The 18,891-nt window shown below is 47.9% G+C and overlaps 3 protein-coding genes across 3 annotated transcripts; 1 reads left to right on the top strand and 2 right to left on the bottom strand.

Moving 5' to 3' along the window:
* Positions 1 to 12,506: 12,506 nt before the first annotated feature.
* Positions 12,507 to 13,120, bottom strand: LOC122900469 (histone H3). The gene has a single exon (XM_044239160.1). The coding sequence runs from the start codon at positions 13,115 to 13,117 to the stop codon at positions 12,707 to 12,709; it is 411 nt and encodes a 136-aa protein (XP_044095095.1). The 5' UTR covers positions 13,118 to 13,120; the 3' UTR covers positions 12,507 to 12,706.
* Positions 13,121 to 14,118: 998 nt separating this feature from the next.
* Positions 14,119 to 14,627, bottom strand: LOC122900466 (histone H2A type 2-A). Its single transcript, XM_044239158.1, has one exon. The coding sequence runs from the start codon at positions 14,573 to 14,575 to the stop codon at positions 14,183 to 14,185; it is 393 nt and encodes a 130-aa protein (XP_044095093.1). The 5' UTR covers positions 14,576 to 14,627; the 3' UTR covers positions 14,119 to 14,182.
* On the top strand, positions 14,611 to 15,390 carry LOC122900468 (histone H2B type 2-E). Its single transcript, XM_044239159.1, has one exon. The coding sequence runs from the start codon at positions 14,933 to 14,935 to the stop codon at positions 15,311 to 15,313; it is 381 nt and encodes a 126-aa protein (XP_044095094.1). The 5' UTR covers positions 14,611 to 14,932; the 3' UTR covers positions 15,314 to 15,390.
* Positions 15,391 to 18,891: the final 3,501 nt, after the last annotated feature.

The following is an 18,891-nucleotide window of genomic DNA, read 5'->3' on the forward strand; positions in this document are numbered from 1 at the left end:
CAAAACATTGATGCAGCACGTATAAGCACTAATATTTCTAAAAATATTAGAAGTAACCAAAAATGCAGGAGTGCTGAAAAAAAATTAAAAATTGAAAAAAATCCCATGTTAATCAAGCTACAAGCACCACTTAGTCTAACAAGCCAGGTTGATGGACTAGTTTTCAAAGAGGGAGAACACACACCAAAAAACTGTGATGTGTCTCACCAAACAAAGGAAAAAACAGAGTTACTGTAGGTTGTGAGGAAGCCTGGAGTGGAGGGTTTTGATGGGCTTAAAGAAAAGCAGGGCTGTGTGAAAGGATGGACATCAGAATGAGGCTTTGAAGTACTTCCAGGATCCTGTTTCCTTGGAAACCACGAAGTTAAGATAAAGGTGGAATGTTGTGTTTAGAAACCTCCTATTGTAGTTTTCGTACCTGGTCTAAGATCAAGGCTGATGCTCTGTGTCAAAGTGATTTGGGTCCTCTCAGCAGGAATGGGGATGTTTCATTCTTGCTGATGTGCTTTCAAACAGTGAAGGTTCTGGTTGTCCATGATTTTTAGAACAGGTTTCTCAGGGAATAAGAGAAGCAGTGATCCCTCAAAGAAGGGATCATGACTCTAGCTGCAGCATGTCCTTGGGAGAGATGTCTCCTGCTAATTCTTCGGCTTGCTAGATCTCTGTTTTCCCAGCCTGATGAACAGCAGAACGTGTTTTTATTTTCTTGGTTCTAGTTATTTCTACTTTCTGAGAATGTACCTAAGTACTGTCGTGATTTGACATTTATTTTGTCAAATAAATAAAACCTTAAAACAAACAAACAAACAAACAAACAACAACAAAAAAAAAACAAGAATTGGCCTTTCCTGCTCAACCCCCACAAAGCTGAACCTGCATCTCTGCCCCCATGTTGTGTTGTGAATGTTCAATGTGTGGATTGAACTTGCTGCATTACACTACGATGAGCTGACATCACCTTATCTCCATGCTCTCAGTGACAAACACCAGGGTTTGCTCCACTTCCCCATCACAAAAAGTGCTGCAAGGAACATCACTGTACATTTCCCTTATGGACCTATGTAAGACTATCTTTTGGATAAAAATCCAGGAACACAACTCTGGTTATTAGGATCTGTTTATTCTTTTTTTTTTTTTTTTTTTAAGATTTTATTTATTTATTTTGGTGAAAGAGGGTGAGTGAGTGAGAAGGGGAAGAGCAGAGGGAGAGGGAGAGAATCCCAAACAGACTCTTCCCACTGAGCTTGGAGCCCATCACAGGCTCAAACTCACCACCCTGAGATCATGACCTGAGCCAAAATCAAGAGTAGGATGCTCAACTGACTGAGGAACCCATCTATTTATTTTTTTTTAAGGATTGTATTTATTTATTTGACAGACAGAGATCACAAGTAGGCAGAGAGGAAGGCAGAGAGGGAGGAGGAAGCAGGCTCCCCACTGAGCAGAGAGCCCTATTCGGGGCTCGATCCTAGGACCCTGGGATCATGACCTGAGCCGAAGGCAGAGGCTTTAACCTAGTGAGCCACCCAGGCGCCCCACCCCAGATCTATTTATTAATTGAAGGAAGACTACCAGGCTCACCTCCAGAATAGTCATCCCAGACTTCCAGCACCATGGCATCAGCCCTCCTCTGAGCCCACTTCCAGGCCAACCCTTGCATCATCCAACTCTCTAAGTTTTTCCCCTCTCTCTGGTGTTCAGTGATATCTCATTGTTTTCATTTTTTTTCCTTTAATTGTTAATGAATTCAAGCATCTTTACATGAGTTTGATAGCTTTTGTGTTTGTTCTCCTGTATATTGCCTATCCCTATCCTTTGCTCCAATATTGTTTCTAGAATAAAACTAGCCCCTCCCTAGTTTGGCATTGAGTCCCCAGTACTAAAATCTCACTTTTTTTTTCCCAAGATTTTTTTTTTAAAGTAAATCTGTACCCAACATGGGGCTCAAACTCACAACCCCGAAATCAAGAGTCACATGCTTAGTGGGGTGCCTAGGTGGCTCAGTCAGTGAAGCAGCCAACTCTTGATTTCAGCTCAGGTCGTGATCTCAGGATTCTGGTATCAAGCCCCACCTGGGGCTCTGCTTTAGGATTCCCTCTCTCCCTCTGCCCCTCCCCCTGCTTTCTTTTTCTGTTTCTCTCTCTCTAATAAATACTAAATCTTAAAAAAAAAAAAAAGTAAGAAAGAGAAGGTTTTGTCTCATGTTCCACTGACTGAGCCAGGCAGCTGCCCCTAAAATCTCCCTTCTCATCACTGTCCTTTGCCCAAGCTACATGTGGCCCCATAGCATTTCTTCCGTCTTTGTTTTTCCTGTCTCTTCTGCCTGGAGTACACCACCTTCCCCTTGCCCCCAGTCTGAGCATGTCTCAAATCTTAATTATTCTTTAGAGCCCAGCTCGAACTATCGCCATCCTTATTTGCTCAGCTGGAATGACCCTTTCCCTCTCAGCTCCCACAGAGCTCAACCTGCATCTCCTGTTGTCACCTGCCGCAATATGGCTTCCACTGTAGCTGCTGAGGTGGGTATCACCTTCCTACAGAGTCAGGCACGGGTTGTGTGCAAGCACAGAGAGGTTCAGGGGGCCTGTTCAGAGAAATATTAAGACTTTAACAATAAGTAAGATGATTTTGACTTTATTCTTCATAGTTTCCTCTGGACAGTGTTTTCCTAAGTATACCCGTTAGTGGGTTATGAAATCGATTTACTTGATAGAGATCACCTTTTTCCTTTTCCCTTTTTTAAGAAACATAAAACAGAGTATATCGCAAACAGGAAGTATCATTTTGTGAAACACGTTGCAATTTATATTAAGAATATAGGCAATGGCGCCTGGATGGCTCAGTGAATTAAGCCTGTGCCTTCGGCTCAGGTCATGATCTCAGGGTCCTGAGATCAAGCCCCGCGTGGGGCTCTCTGCTCTGCAGGGGGTCTGCTTCCCCCTCCCCCTCTGCCTGCCTCTCTGCCTGCTTGTGATCTCTGTCTGTCAAATAAATAAATAAAATCTTAAAAAAATATATAGGCAATGGAGAATGTATTTCGTACTGTGAGTTGAGGTCAAGAGAGGTCTGTTCTACTATACTGAAGCATCATAGAACATATTCCCCCAATAGGTGCTACTTTGGCATATTGACTATTTTAAGCTACAGGCACTTGTAAAACAGCAAATGCAAGGACAGACTTTCTCTAACCACACCTGCCGAAAGGCAGAAAAGGAACTCAGTTGTCACAAATCCCTTCCCTGGGAATTTCATCAAATAGAGAAGACTGCCCCTTACCCCAGGAGAACTGGACCCCACAGCCAGACAAACATCCTCAGAAACTATCATACCTCCCATGAATTCTTCTAAGGGCCTGTTCATCTTTCCTAAAAGGCATTTACTCTCCACTAAGAGGCCTCCAGGCCTCCTCCCCTTTCACTATTAAGGTGGTATTTATGTCTGAATTCCAAACCACCTCGGGGAATTACTTATTTTTTCTCGGGCATCTCCCATGTATCCATGAGGTATCCATATTAATAAACTTGTTTGATTTTCTCTTGTTAATCTGTCTTTTATTATAGGAGTCTCAGCTAAGAAGGCAAAAGGATAGAGGGAAAATTATTTTCTCTTCCCTACAGTACAAATATTGATGATATTTTTATCCATGTGTGTATCACCTTCCTCTGAAATCCTGACCCAAATACAGAAGAAAAGTAAAACACGAAACCTAGGCTCAAATTCCAGCCTGGCCCCTTCTTAGCTGGGTGACCCGCAACCCCAGGGGTCTTACATTCACCAGAAATTTCCCCATCTGTAAAACAGGACTGAAAAGCCCTACCTCCTTACCAGGGTTCTTGTAGAATCAAATGAGAGGATATAAAGGAAAGGCTTTTGTAAGTCATGAGACTCCCAGAAACCCAAGTATTCTTGTTTTCTGGGTCACAGTCTAGAAGAATGTCTAGATGCTACTGATCTAGAGATTATATAATGTACCAATTGTTTCCTGGGTGTTAGTCTTTCTACATTGTGATTGTGAGTTTCCCAAGGTAAAGATCTAGGACTTGTATTGGTTAGTATTTATCATAATGAAATGAGTAATAATTTATTGAGGTATTGCCATGTTGAGATTCTGCCCTAAGTACTTTGGATGAACTGTATTTATCTCATTTTATCCCTGTGGTAACCCTATGAGGTATGTACATTTGCTGTCACTATTTTATAGATATTCCAGCTGCAACACTGAGACCTTTTTCTAGCTCCATGTCTTTTCTTTTCCTGAGGAACGTTGCCTAGTTGCCCAGACAGTTCGGGCTTTCTCCTGGTTACTGCAGGTAACTAGCCAAGGACCAAAGGACTTTCCATGTACTGCTCTGAAGCCTGAAGTTCTCTAAGTGGAGACACAGACTCCCTTGTGACCCCCACACTGTCTGGACACAGGGAGTGTTAGCAAAAATGTGATCTGCTGCTCTTGGTTTATACTCAGGTATCACTGACTGACAGAAGGAACTTTTGGAGATGGAGAGCACAGGGACACTTAGAGAGGAAAGATCATGGGAAGTCTCTGGAAGGCCTGCTTCCAGAAGGACCTCCTAAGAGGCCCTGAGCTCAACACGTGCAGGGGGTTGACTAGTGTCCTCCCAGAAGTCATATCCTCCTGGAAGCTCAGAATATGACCTTATTTAGAAATAGGGCCTTCGCAGATGTAATTAAGGATCTTTAGGTGAAATCCCGCTGGATTTAGGGTGGGACAAGGGAAAGGAGTGGGAAAGTTGGACACAAGACCTAGGGAAGGCGGCCATCTGAAGACACAAGCAGAGATTGGAGTTTTGCTGCTGTAAGCCAAGGAAAGCCAGGTGCCACTAGAACCTGAAAGAGCCAAGGAAGAATTCTCCCCTAGAAGTTTGGAGAAAGCCTGCCCCGCTGATACTTTGATTTCAGAACAGTGAGAGAATCAGTTTTGGTTATTTTCAGCTACCAAGTTGTGGTGGTCTGTTTGGGAGCGCTTGGACACCCTCACTGGCTTCTAGCAGCAGTTGGGGTGTGAGCTGTCCCCAGAATGCGAAGAGCTTGCTGCTGCTGCCAGCCCCCAGTGAAGCCTGTCGGGGTTCTTCCTGCCTGGACATTGCGTCAAGGAGCCCACAGAGGTCCGGGACTGGGGGAGGTCAACCACCATCTAGGGGTGCTCAGTGCCACCAGTGGAGATGGAGACGCCCTAAGGAATTTAGGACTGAGCAGGTCGGGGAGGCTGGGTAGGCCCATGAAGGAGCCAGTCTGCTCACTGCGGGGCACCGTCTCCCATTCCCGACCCCTTTTTTTCTCCTCTGCCATCTTCTGTCCTCCAAGTACACTTCCTGCTCTGCTCCTCATCACTCTTAACACTCCCTCCCCACCAAATTACAAGAATCTTTCATGAATGAAATGATGGGATGTTTCCTAATCCTGCTTTAACAGATTACCCTAAATTTAGAGGCTTAAAACAGCACAAATTTATTCTCTTACAGTTCTCAAGGTCAGGCGCCCCAAATGAGTCTTAAGGTACTACATTCCGTGTCAGAAGGACTTATTCCTTCTAAAGGCTCCAGAAGGAGAATCTGTTCCTGTCTCTTCCAGCTTCTAGAGGCCACTGGCATTTCTTGGCACCTGGCCTCAGCATCCAATCTCTGCTTCTGTCATCGCATTGTCTTCCCCCCATGAGGCCTCTTGCCTCTTTCTAATATGGCCTGTTATGATGATATTTAGGGCACACCCATCCATGTTAGTCTCCCCACCTCCAGGTCCTGAATTTAATCACACTTGCGAAGTCCCTTTTGCCAGTTAAGGTCACAGATTCTCAGGTCGCTGGGATCAGGATGTGGATGTCTTGGTGGGGGACTATTCAGTCTACCCCCAAATTTGTACCCCTCCCTAAAGCATCTCCCCTGAAGCACTGATCACCCACTGAGGGCACTGGCAGTGGTGAACTCTGCCGTCAGCTAAGGTCACCAGAAGGTGGCTAATGGTGGACTTCAGCCATTTGTGGACAATTGTCACAGCCCAGGACAGCTATCTTCTACCCTCTTCTGGGACTGACCCGCAGAAGTTCCTTCCAGGGTGCAGGCTAGAACTGATTCTGACCAGCAAATTCCCGAGAATTCCCTGAAAGGTGGTGTGGAGGTGGGTAGATACTGGGTGCTGTGTCCTTCTGAGTAAGGATTCAGAGTCTGAGGTCTTCAGGTCCCTCATCTGGCATTTCCTGACCACTGAGGCAATCAGGATGCTGCCTTACAGAGATGAATAGGACAACACGCCCATCCTGACAGAGCTCAGAGTCTGATGGGGAACTAGGAGGATAAATGAATCCTGGTGCTAAAACCAGGAGAGTATACACTTGTTAGAAACTGGGGAAAGTGCTGTTGGTCTGAGGAGGAGGAGTAGGGGTTGCGGTGGGGTGCACATGAGGAAAGCTTCACAGGACTGAACTGTACAGACTAAACAGTAGGTCCACCAAGGAGGGGAACGTATCTGGACAGAAGAAAGGGTTATGCCAAGTCATGAGAGGAATTGCAAATTGCAGACATTGGGTTGGATGAGAACAAATGAGTGGGGTTAGGGGAATGGCTGATGAACATCCAATGAAAAGCCAGGGAAGGTTTGCAATTTAGGAGCTGTAACAGTATTTACCTTTATAATTTTGTTTAGACTTTTCTGAATAGCTAATAATCTTATTAATTTTTTTTCTGTTGTTTATTTTGGATCAGACTTGTGGTGGTCACTTTATGGGAACTTTTCCTTAAATGTCTCCAGATACCACCAGCAGACAGGTACCAGTGTCCCCATTTTACAGATGAGGAACTGAGGCCTGGTGAGATGAAGCATCTTGCACAATGTCCTAGGTAGAAAGAGGCAGAGCCAGGACTCAAACTCAAGTCTGTGGTCTTGTCCTTGGCCTCTGCTTCTCTGTACTGATCATGACACATGGGCATGCATTTCATGTTGAGGATAATAGGGTGGAGGAGATGGAAAGACTATGAAGCTCAACTCTGGCACTGGGTGGAAATTTTTTCTTCCTTGATAGTGGTAGAGACAGGTGGCCTATGGGTAATGAGTCTATTGAATCAACGAGTCCTTCAATCCTATACATCATGAACTTGCTGTTCCTGACCGCCCCCTCCAGCTTCCGGTATGTGCTCTTCACTTGGTCTTTTCTGCTTTGGAATGTGAACTTTGGAGCCCCAGAATCTTGGTGAGAATCCCTGGCCATGGCACTCCTAGCTGGGGGAGCCTAGGCCAAACACTTTAAGCTTCCTAATCTATAAAATGATAAAACACCTACCTGCCTTGCAGGGCTGTCATGGTGATTAAAAGAAAGATGAAATAACAGGCTTAGTCGGAAGTGACCAAACTTGATGAACACAAGTGGTTGTCATCATTTCTGAATGGCATGTACAATATGGCCCTGTTGCTTTCACCTTTGCCTCCCTGGGACAAATGCTGTCCGGGTAGCCCTCATCCGTCTCCAGCTATCCTTCTGTCTCTGGGCATTCCCTTCCTTTCCAGCCCCATGACTCTCTGGCTGCCTCAGTCCTCTTCTCTCCTCCCAGACCCATGGCTAGATTTCATCAAATCCCCTGCCTTCTGTTAGCCCTTATTCCCTTATCCTTCTGCTAGGAGCTTCCCCTAGAGTATCTCCAGCTGAGCCCCTTCTACTGAATAGATTAATATTCTTTTTTTTTTTAATTTTTAAAGATTTTATTTATTTATTTGACAGAGAGAGATCACAAGTAGGCAGAGAGGCAGGCAGAGAGAGAGGAAGGGAAGCAGGCTCCCTGCTGAGCAGAGAGCCGGATGCGGGACTCAATCCCAGGACCCTGAGATCATGACCTGAGCCGAAGGCAGCAGCTTAACCCACTGAGCCACCCAGGCGCCCCTGAATAGATTAATATTCTTAACTCCCGGTGAATGTGTTCCTCTGGACAGTTAATGGAATTCTCAATACCAGTTCAGAAAGCCTTTAAGCAACTTCTCGGTTCCAAAAGAACCAAAGTTTGTTTTCCCTGAATTCTTCACCTAAGTGAATTTTTCCATTATCTCCTAGTTCCTCAGGTCAGGGAGAAGCTCCTTCTTCTCTCCTATTCTCCAAATGCCTACATCACCAAAATAAATTTTTTTTTTTACATCACCAAATCTTACAAGATTTATCCTTCTACAATTCCCTCCAATCCATCAATTCATCTATGTCTTCTCCTAGTCACTGCCATAGCCGAGGCCACCATTAGCTTTGATTAAAGGACCCAAAGTCCAATTAACAATACCAGTTCTGGGGCACCTGGGTGATGCAGTTGGTTAAGCACCAGACTCTTGGTTTCAGCTCAGGTCGTGATCTCAGGATTGTGAGACTGAGCCGTGTGTTGGGCTCTGCGCTCAGCATGGAGTCTGCTAGAGTTTCTCCTTCTGCCTTTCTGTCCCACGTGAGCACATGCCTTCTCTCTCTCTAAGAAATAAATGAATTTTAAAAACAAAAACAAGGGAGCCTGGGTGGCTCAGTGGGTTAAGCCGCTGCCTTCGGCTCAGATCATGATCTCAGGGTCCTGGGATGGAGTCCCACATCGGGCTCTCTGCTCAGCAGGGAGTCCGCTTCCCTTCCTTTCTCTCTGCCTACTTGTGATCTCTCCCTGTCAAATAAATAAATAAAATCTTTTAAAAAAAAAACCACAATACTAGTTCCATGGCAGATCTTTTCCAAGAACCAGGTTGAACATGATAAGACTTTTTCGTTTTCCTTCAAATTTTGTGATGAAACTTTTGAAGAGAACATGAATTGCCTTTTGACTTTTTCTCCCACCCAAGTACTAACCAGGCCCAACCCTGCTTAGCTTCTGAGATCAGATGAGATCAGGCGCGTTCAGGGTGATATGGCCGTAGACACCTTTTGCCTTTTTCTTTATGACTAGTTTGAAATTATGTACCTAAAACAATAAGATTTTGATACTGACATAAAAAAATTTTGGTACTACTTCACCCCTAGTTTCTCAAACCAACAAAGACATTCCAAACATTTCCTAGGAAGTTTAGATTTCACAGAATAGTGGCAGGAATGTCAGCTCTGTCCTACTACCAAACAGGTGTCAAAGTTGTCACTAAAATGCCTGTGGCAGTTTGGGAAGCCCTTGAAGACAGTGGAGAGTTCCTTGTAGTCCTCCCCAAAGATGCTTACAGTGAGAATCAGATTCTGTGGCCCTAGCCCTGTGGGGGCAGATCTCCAAGATGGCAGCTGATAGGTAAGACAGCAGTGTCCTGACAAGACCTGACCCTCTGCTGGGTGAGAAATATTGAGTTAATAGGTCCCACTTCCTCAGAAAATGAGTTTGTATACTGCTTTTAGTTTGCTAGCCCTATGTGAGGGTAGGGGGCTCAGTCAGGCTGAGGAGAGAACCCTTCCATTGTCAAGACCTAGACCTGCCGTTGTGTCTCACCTTTGACAGGAAACCAGTTAACACCAACCAGAGAGGGCCTCCACTGTCCAATACCAGTGAGGGACCAGGTCCTAATTCCCCAGTGCTCTTCGTCTTCTGCTTTCATTCACTGTTTTCCTTCCATATCCTGCAATCTTTGAGTTTGGTGAGTGAGCACTCCACTGTTGTGGTGAGAGGAAGAGAACTGGGTAGAAACATGAGAGGGGTGAAGGCACATCCTTACCATTCTCATTAAGCTAGAAGCCCCTATCTTAGCCATGACAGACACACATGGGCTGTCCTTCAATCTCAGGGCCATGGGCAGGTCTTGGGTATCTTTGGTATTTTAGATTATTGGTATCTTGCTTTCAAATCTGACTTAGTATCAGTTCAAGGCGGGTAATCCTGGGAAGGAATGGTTCCGACGTGGAAAGTCACACACTCAGGCATCTGCTCAGACACTAAGGGCTCTGACACTTTGGAAGTAATTCTTCCCCTGAGAACTTCAAACTGCACCTTTGAAAACAAATTCCAGTGGCTGAGATGCTGGGTGCAAAGCTGTCATCTCTGCACAGCTCTAAGTCACTGTTGCTTCTGCTTATAACTAAGTCACAGAGGATGCCATCACGTACAGGGACTGAGACCCTGGAGCCTGTATTGATCCCCTAGGGCTGCCCTAACAAAATACCACAGTTGTGGCTCAAGCAACAGAAATTTATTTAGTCACAGTTCTAGAGGCTGGAAGTCCAAGATCTCTTTGTCATAGGGTTTGATTTCTTCTGAGGCTTCTCCTGAGCTTGCAGATGGCTGCCAGATTCTCCCTCTGTCCCCTTATGGTTGTCTCTCTGTGTTGGCTGTGTCCCGATCTCCTCTTCTTTAGTTGTTTTCTTAAAGATTTACTTTATTTTAGAGAGATCACCCACGCAAGTTCATGCGAGAGCAGGGGAAGGAAAGAGCGAGAGGAAAAGCATCTCAAGCGGACTCTCCAGCTGAGCGCAGAGCTGCCTTATAGCCCTGAGGCATAGCCTCATAGCCCTCAGGCATAGCCCTGAGGCATCATGACCTCAGTCAAAACCAGGAGTCTGACGGCTAACCGAGACACCCAGTTACCCCCAGTCTCCTTTTCTTATAAAAAAGACACTACTCATATTGGATTAGGGCACATCCTAATGACATGCATTCCTTTCCTTCCCTTCTTCCTCCCTCCCCCTCCCTTTCTTCCCTCTCTCCCTCCTTCCTCCCTTTCCTTTTTTCTTTCTTTTGTTTCACTTGAAAGAGAAGCACAAGCAAAGGAAGCAGGAGAGGGAGAAGCAGGCTCTCCACTCAGCAGGGAGCCCAGTGTGGGACTGATCCCACCTGGGATCATGATCTGAGCTGAAGCAGATGCTGAATCAAATGAGCCACCCAGGTGCCCCCTCAATGACATTTTAACTTAAATGCCTCTTTAAAAGTCCTATATGGCCTTAAGTATAGTCCTATTCTGAGGTACTAGGAGTTAGAGCTTCAAGATAAGAATTTGGGGGAAGAGGGCAAGAGACACAATTCAACTCATAACAGGGACTATGAAAATCTCTGAGTCTGGGGGTGAAAACCGGAGCTACAATCCATACTACTCTCTCCTTCCCCCCCCCACACTCCTTGCAAAAAGGCAAAAAAAAAAAAAAAAAAAAAAAAAAAAAATTCAAGTCTTTCTTCCTCAGTTTCTGTTCTCAGTGAATGTCCACCAGTCTCTGTAATGGTTTTACCTGTGAACAAAAACACAAACTCTGGCCTTTTCCAGGTGCAAATAAGTGGTGTTCAAAGAAGAGGGGTCACCCACACACTTGCTGCTGAGTCTTGCGCAGTGCCGGCTTTCCAAGGCCCCAACCGACTCGTTTCTAAGATACCAAGAGGCCTTAAATCTTCCACTTTCATCTGGTGTACGAATAGACCGTCGGAGATAAACTGCTCTCTGCCCTCACAGATTCTAGGGCAGCCAAATATAACCACGGAAAGGGAGGAGCAGAGCGGCTTGTGTGCCTCCCATTGGTTCCAGCTGCCCAAGAGCTTGAACTACGAGCGCCCCGCGCTGGACAACTCCTCTACTACATGCACAAAGTTTTATGTCTGCATCTGGGGTTGTTCTGGAGGAACAGGAGTCTCCTGCTGCGGACGTGAGCAGGTAACGGTACCAACCAGCAAAGATCGCGGGGAGGGGCCTTGGTGAAGGCGGTCTTTGAACCTTCCGGCGGCTGCCGCTCTTTTTATTGAAACCCACAGGACTGTCAGAACTGAATGCCGGGCTGCAGAAGCCGGACCCTCTTTGTCCTCTGGTCCATTTCTGCTTGGAGCTGCCCATATTACCTGCCTTGAGGTCCACTGGCATTAAAAAGGGCGACTGGGTGGGGACAGGATTGGGGAAAATGAGAACGTCAAGGACATAAGACCTCTGGCAAAGTCGCTCAGGCCCACAAGGGACTTTGGACCAGCAAAATCCGGTTGATCTGAGAAGCCTGGGCATTACTGACACCCAACCTACTGGTAAAGCTCAGGAATCCAGAACTCGACGCGGCAGAGGTCGGGCCATACGAAGGTGGCGATTTCCCTCCCCAGCCAGAGCGCCGCGCCTTTCGGGGCCACTTCCGACTGGGATGTGGAGGTCGTCCGAGCACAGCGACGCCGCGCCACTCCCCGTGGCTTAAAAAAGCCAGCCAGGGGGCGCCTGGGTGGCTCAGTGGGTTAAAGACTCTGTCTTCGGCTCAGGTCATGGTCTTAGGATCCTGGGATCAAGCCCCACATTGGGCTCTCTGCTCGATGGGGAGCCAGCTTCCCCGTCTCTCTGCCTACTTGTGATCTGTCAATAAATAAATGATCTTAAAAAAAAAGGCCAGCCGGGGTGCCCACTGGAGGTCAAGTCCCTAGCGTCGCATAGAAACTCCGTTGTCTCGGGCCCCTCTCGACCCTGAAATCCCCTTTTCTCTTCCCAGACAGCTTACAACCTGGGTCACGGTGGAGCGGCTAAAAGACCACTCACACCAATCAGTAAAGCGAGCGTGGACCGTCGTTTCGCAGAAGCGAAACGGAGGACCCTGGCCGCCGGGAGAGGGAAGCTAGCCAACAGGGAACCTGGATCTGGCTCGTGGCCTTTACGTCACATGTCATGAGCACTCATCTGTCCCACCCTCCCGCGATAGGGAAGCGCCCGCCGGCTAGGAGCGGATAGACGACGTAAGTGGCACAGCTTCTTCTTAAGTGCTGTCGTGGGTGGCTCTGAAAAGAGCCTTTGGATGGGATGGAAGCTCGAGCCGAGCGCTCACTCAAGCCCGCTCCCCGCGGATGCGGCGCGCCAGCTGGATGTCCTTGGGCATGATGGTGACGCGCTTGGCGTGGATGGCGCACAGGTTCGTGTCCTCGAACAGCCCCACCAGGTAGGCCTCGCTCGCCTCCTGCAGCGCCATGACCGCCGAGCTCTGGAAGCGCAGGTCCGTCTTGAAGTCCTGCGCGATCTCGCGCACCAGCCGCTGGAACGGCAGCTTGCGGATCAGCAGCTCGGTGGACTTCTGGTAGCGCCGGATCTCCCGCAGGGCCACGGTGCCCGGCCGGTAGCGGTGCGGCTTCTTCACGCCGCCCGTGGCCGGCGCGCTCTTGCGGGCCGCCTTGGTGGCCAGCTGCTTGCGCGGGGCCTTGCCACCGGTCGACTTGCGGGCCGTCTGCTTCGTGCGAGCCATACCAACCAAATCACCACCTCAACCGCGCCGCCGCAGCCACACTAACGCCCCCTCCGCCCGCCGCCCCACTTTTTATAGGCACCGACTGTCTCCGATTGGGCGGGACAAGACTTGAAAGTCCCGCGCTGCCTGCCCATTGGCCGTGACGTCACCCGCCCTGGCGTCACCCATTGGCTTGGGCAGAATCCTCCCTACCCCGCCCGCCCTCCTCACTCTCCAGTTTGCCAACAGCCTTCCGCACCTTGTTTTTCCTTTCTTTTCGGCGGGCGGGGGAGGGGCGTGTTAGCTCGCAAGAATGTTGTTCCTCCCCAGCCCTTCAACCCCCTAGAACACACGGCTCCCCGTTCCTTCCCACGCTGTCTCCCCAACTCGACCTCAATCTTGCGTGGGCTCCGTCCCCCAAAACGCCTTGTTACCTTTGCAGAGCCCCCTCGTTCCGTCAGGCGGAACGCCTGTCGGGGCTTTTCAGGTCGGAAAGTGGTCTCCCCTCATCCCCTCAACCCCTCCGCCTTCCGGGCGCGAGATCCCGCCTCCAGGAAGCTAGGTGGGGGCCCGCACCGCCGCTGCCAAGGCCGTCCCTCACTTTTACTTGACCAACAGCCGGCTCAGGAAAGCCCAGGACCAGGTCTGCCGCACTCCCGCAAACTGCCCGCTCCCTTGCCTGCCGGCAGGAGTGCACGTGTGCGTTAGGCCAAGGCCTCGGGAAGCGGGCCAGCTGCGCCCTCGGCCCCCCACTTAAGAGTCAGGAGCCGCCTGACAGTACTCCTGACCGAATCGAGCGTGGCTGTACCCCTCTCCCCGCGTCCAGTCCTAAGGTCTACGAGCCACCCAACAAAATCAAGATGGTCGAGAGCTCAGGGTTGGAGACGAGCAACGGGGGAGGGGCAACCCCTTCCTCTCGCCTCGCCTCGGAGTCTCCGAGGGGATCGGCCCACTACCCGCAAAGGCAGAACGGAGCAAGCTGGCTACTGTAACAACTCTTTTACTTGAGAGAGTTAAAAGAGCCTTTGATTTCACAGGTGTCCTCTTCCACACCAGGGCTGGCTGGGCTTCAGGACGCCGGCCTCACTTGCCCTTTGCCTTGTGGTGGCTCTCCGTCTTCTTGGGGAGCAACACGGCCTGGATGTTTGGCAGGACGCCGCCCTGGGCGATAGTGACTTTGCCCAACAGCTTGTTGAGCTCCTCGTCGTTGCGGATGGCCAGCTGGAGGTGGCGCGGGATGATGCGCGTCTTCTTGTTGTCTCGGGCCGCGTTCCCCGCCAGCTCCAGGATCTCCGCCGTCAGGTACTCCAGCACCGCCGCCATGTACACCGGCGCGCCGGCCCCCACCCGCTCGGCGTAGTTGCCCTTGCGCAGCAGCCGGTGCACTCGGCCCACCGGGAACTGCAGGCCGGCGCGAGACGACCGCGACTTGGCCTTGGCGCGGGCCTTGCCTCCTTGCTTGCCACGACCAGACATGACGGTCACGCTCCCGCAAAACACCTCTCGCTAAGCCACCGACAAAGTCGCCGCGCGCCACCCCGCTTCACCCTTTTATAGGCAGAACCCGGATTGTCCACCCAGCCCTTCCATTGGCTGAAGCGCATCTTTGTCCTCACGGCCAATAGCGCGGCTCGGCCAGAATCCGCTCATTTCCATAATCTCGTCCCCCCGCGCAGGAGCGCTGCCGAAAACTCGCGAATCACCACGCAGCCCAAGCACAGCCTTAATTTGCCTACGGCCTCTTTAAGTAGCGAGGCGCTTCCGGCCGCCTGGGCCTTAACTGCGCTGCGTGCGCCTCCGGACGGCTCTCGGTTGTTGCTCGCGCTTCCCGCTATGCCCGAGCCGGCCAAATCCGCTCCCGCGCCCAAGAAGGGCTCCAAGAAAGCGGTCACCAAAGCCCAGAAGAAGGACGGCAAGAAGCGCAAGCGCAGCCGCAAGGAGAGTTACTCCATCTACGTGTACAAGGTGCTCAAGCAGGTGCACCCGGACACCGGCATCTCGTCCAAGGCCATGGGCATCATGAACTCCTTCGTCAACGACATCTTCGAGCGCATCGCCGGCGAGGCCTCCCGCCTGGCGCATTACAACAAGCGCTCCACCATCACGTCGCGGGAGATCCAGACGGCCGTGCGCCTGCTGCTGCCCGGCGAGCTGGCCAAGCACGCCGTGTCCGAGGGCACCAAGGCGGTCACCAAGTACACCAGCTCCAAGTGAGTCCCCGCTGGGAGGCGGCGCTCGCCCGGGGCGCCGGCCGCTTCGCTCCAAAGGCTCTTTTCAGAGCCACCCATCTTCATGAAAGAAGCTGTTCATGTGCTGTATTGTGTATGTATGACTCCTACTATGTTAGGGCGTTTCTTTTCTAGTACATTAAATTCCTGCTTGTTGCGTTCAAATGTCCGTCTTTGTCCTTTTCAGTTAAGCGATAGGATAGTTTATGCCTAGTTAGTGAAAAACGAACTCGGGTGTAGGTATGATGTGGCTTGTTGGGAGAGGACTGTTCTTGAAACTGGCTTTGGTTTTGCTACGTGCAGTTGAACATGTACACAAGTACGTGAATTGCTTTTCATAAACTTATTTATGCACGATGAGATAGTCGTTAGGATAAAACCAGCAATTCTATTGTGTTAACACTTGGCAAAACGGTGGTGGTACCTAAATATTTCATTACGTATGCTAAAAAGTGATGACTTTTATATTTGGTTCCAACAAATCCCTCGAGTCAATATCTTCGATTCACAAACACCTCATATCATTCATGGAAAATTCTCCCATTAGGAAAATTGAAGCTGATTTTGATAGAGAAATTAACCCTTCCTGATGGTGCCTTCTTTGTGCCTTCTCTCTCCCTAATCAAATCCCACATAACCTGCCTAAAATATGGTAATGGTGATTTCCCCCAAGAACTGTTTCTTAGATTAGTTTGTCTGATTTAGAGGCTATTTTCACGTATTAGGAACGAAAAATGGGCAATTTCTGAGGTAGGAAAGAGACTCAAATGCTAGAGGAGCAGAAAGCCCAATATGGTTGGCAAAGTGAAAAGGAAGTTGATTAGCTTGAGAGTTTGTTCTCAGTGTTTAGGGAACTCTTGGATTGTTTTTAAGGCAGGGATCTGTTATAACCTTAAAAAAGATTACGCTGATTGCTTAGTGGTCATAGACCCTAGGTTGCCCACAGTAGGAGCAAAAAAAACAATAAAACAATTAGTGTTGCGGACTAGAGCAGTGATTCCTGAAATCTGGTCTCCAGATCAGGAGCATCCCCATTACCTGAAAAATCTATTGAAAGTGAGAAGTTCAGGCCCTGATAATCTGTGTTAATAGATCCTTTGGGTGATTCCAATGGGTGCCTAAGTGTGAGAACCCCTAGGAAATTTAGACACTATGGATTGGAATACAGTGATGGTAATGGTCATGGTTAGCTATGTTGGAATTAGGATTATATTTTGGAGGTAAAATTGACTGGTTTTGGTGAGGAATAAGATTATGTAAGAGCAAAACTACTAAGTTTTGGTTTGAACAATTAGTGCTGTGTGGGTTTTTTTGTTCTTTTAAAGATTTGTTTATTTGAGAGTGAGTGTGTGGGTGGGGTGGAGCAGCCAGGGAGGGAGAGGGAGAGAATCTCAAGCAGACTCCCTGCTGATCGGGGAGCATGAGGCAGGATTGATCCTCCAGACTCTGAGATTATGACCTAAACTGAAATTAAGAGTCAGATACTTAACCAACTGAGCCCCCCAGAACGCCTCTGAACAACTGGGGCTGTAAATCAAAATAGAATACTGGGGGGCATCTGGGTGGCTTAGTCGTTAAGTGTCTGCCTTTCGCTGGGGTCATGATCCCACTAGAGGAAAAAGTACATCCACAGGGGAGAATTGGAGAACTGAACCAACCACTCATGGAATTCAGCCAAACTGGAAGCCCTGTTCTACCGTCGGATATCCAGTTAAGCCTGTTTATCCGACATACTTTCATTTAAACTAGTTTGAATCTTGAAATGTTTGAGAAATAATAACATAATTTCCCAGCATAAACAATAATAGACTGTTTGTCCCAAAAGGTCTCAAAGAGGTTAAATGTGGTGGATAAGAAAAAAATAGAGGTGCTCCAACTGCACATTTGGACCAAGTCTCCAAGTTAAATTAAAATCAATACTTCACCAGGGCCAGAGATTAATATTACCATCCAGGAGGAATGTCTGGGATTTAAAGAAATCTGAGATTTTATTTAAAAACTTAATGTAATTCTGTTACTAAAAATCTTAGTCTTTGTATGAGGTTTTCAGGGTTTCTATAATAGAGGGCCAGAAACTGAGTGGCTTAAAACAACAGGAATTTGCAGCGCCTGGGTGGATTAGTAGGTTAAGCCTTTGCCTTCGGCCCAGGTCATGATCTCAGGGTCCTGGGATCGAGCCCTGCATCGGGAGCTCTGCTTGGTGGGGAGCCTGCTTCACCATGTCTCTCTGCCTGCCTCCCTGCCTACTTGTGATCTCTCTCACTCTATCTCAAATAAATAAATAAAATCGTTTAAAAAAACAACAACAGGGATTTATTCTGCCGTAGTTCTGGAGGCTAGGAATCTGAAGTCAAGGTGTTGCCAGGGCCCGGTCCCTCTGAAGGCTCTTAAGGAGAATCCTCTGTTTTTTTCCCAGCTTCTGGTAGTTCCAGCTATTTTTTTGGCATGTGACTGCATAACTCCGATCTCTAGCTCAGTTTTCTTCCTGTGTGTTTGTACATTTTCATGTTCATAGTCACATGGGATTTGGGCCCACCCTAATGACCTCATTTTAAATTGATTACAGGCAAATCTCATTTTATTGTGCTTTGCAGATAATGCATTGTTTACAAATTGAAGGCTTGCACCAACCCTATATGGAGCGAGCCCATTGGCATCATTTTTCCAACACCATTTGCTCACTCAATGTCTCTATCACATTTTGGTAATTCTTACAATAGTTCAAACTTTCCATTATTATTGTTATGGCAACTTCTGATCACTGATCACAGCTTGCTGAAAGCTCAGATGATTGTTAGCATTTTTATCAATAAAATATTTTGTAATTAAGGTATATATATCGGAGGTTTTTTTTAACATAATGCTATTGCACACTTAATAAAATACAACACAGTGTAAACATAATTTTTATATGTACTGAGTAACTCAAAATTTCATTTGATTTACTTTATTGCAATATTTGCTTTATTGTGGTGGTCTGGAACCTAACCCACAATATGTCAGAGGTATGACTGTACATCGCTGCAAAGACCCTACTTCCAAATAAGGCCACATTCTAAGGCCCTGGGGAGTTAGATTTCAACATATCTTTTTAGAGGACAAAATTCAATGCCTAACAGCAGTCCACAGCTGTGGCAAGCAGCACATGGCCCCCAATTACATGCACATCTAAGTCCGTAGAATCTGTGAATGTTACCTTATATGGCAAAGGGGACTTTACTGATACAGTTTTGAAATAGGGAGATTATCCTCAATTATTTGAGTGAGCCCCAAATGTAATCACCAGGGTCCTTATCAGAGTAAAGCAGAAAGGTCAAGGGCGGAAAAAGGCGATGACAGCAGAGAGAGATTTGAAGATGATACGACACCTTTGAAGAGGAAAGAAGGGACCGTGAGCAGAGAAAGGTCCCCGCCTAGAAGCTGGGAAATGCATGGAAATGGAGTCTCTCCCTAGAGCCTTTGGAGAGAGTACAGTATTGGTTTCCACTTGGTGAAACTGATTTTATATTTTTGATCTCTAGAACTGTAAGAGAATAAGTATGTGTTTAAGCCACAAAGTTTATA

This window comes from Neovison vison, chromosome 2 (assembly GCF_020171115.1).
Source record: "Neovison vison isolate M4711 chromosome 2, ASM_NN_V1, whole genome shotgun sequence".
In the NCBI taxonomy this organism is placed as follows: Eukaryota; Metazoa; Chordata; class Mammalia; order Carnivora; family Mustelidae; genus Neogale; species Neogale vison.

Bases quoted from the DNA above. Each gene is read 5' to 3' on its own strand.
- LOC122900469 (XM_044239160.1), bottom strand. From the start codon at position 13,117: ATGGCTCGCACGAAGCAGACGGCCCGCAAGTCGACCGGTGGCAAGGCC.
- LOC122900466 (XM_044239158.1), bottom strand. From the start codon at position 14,575: ATGTCTGGTCGTGGCAAGCAAGGAGGCAAGGCCCGCGCCAAGGCCAAG.
- LOC122900468 (XM_044239159.1), top strand. From the start codon at position 14,933: ATGCCCGAGCCGGCCAAATCCGCTCCCGCGCCCAAGAAGGGCTCCAAG.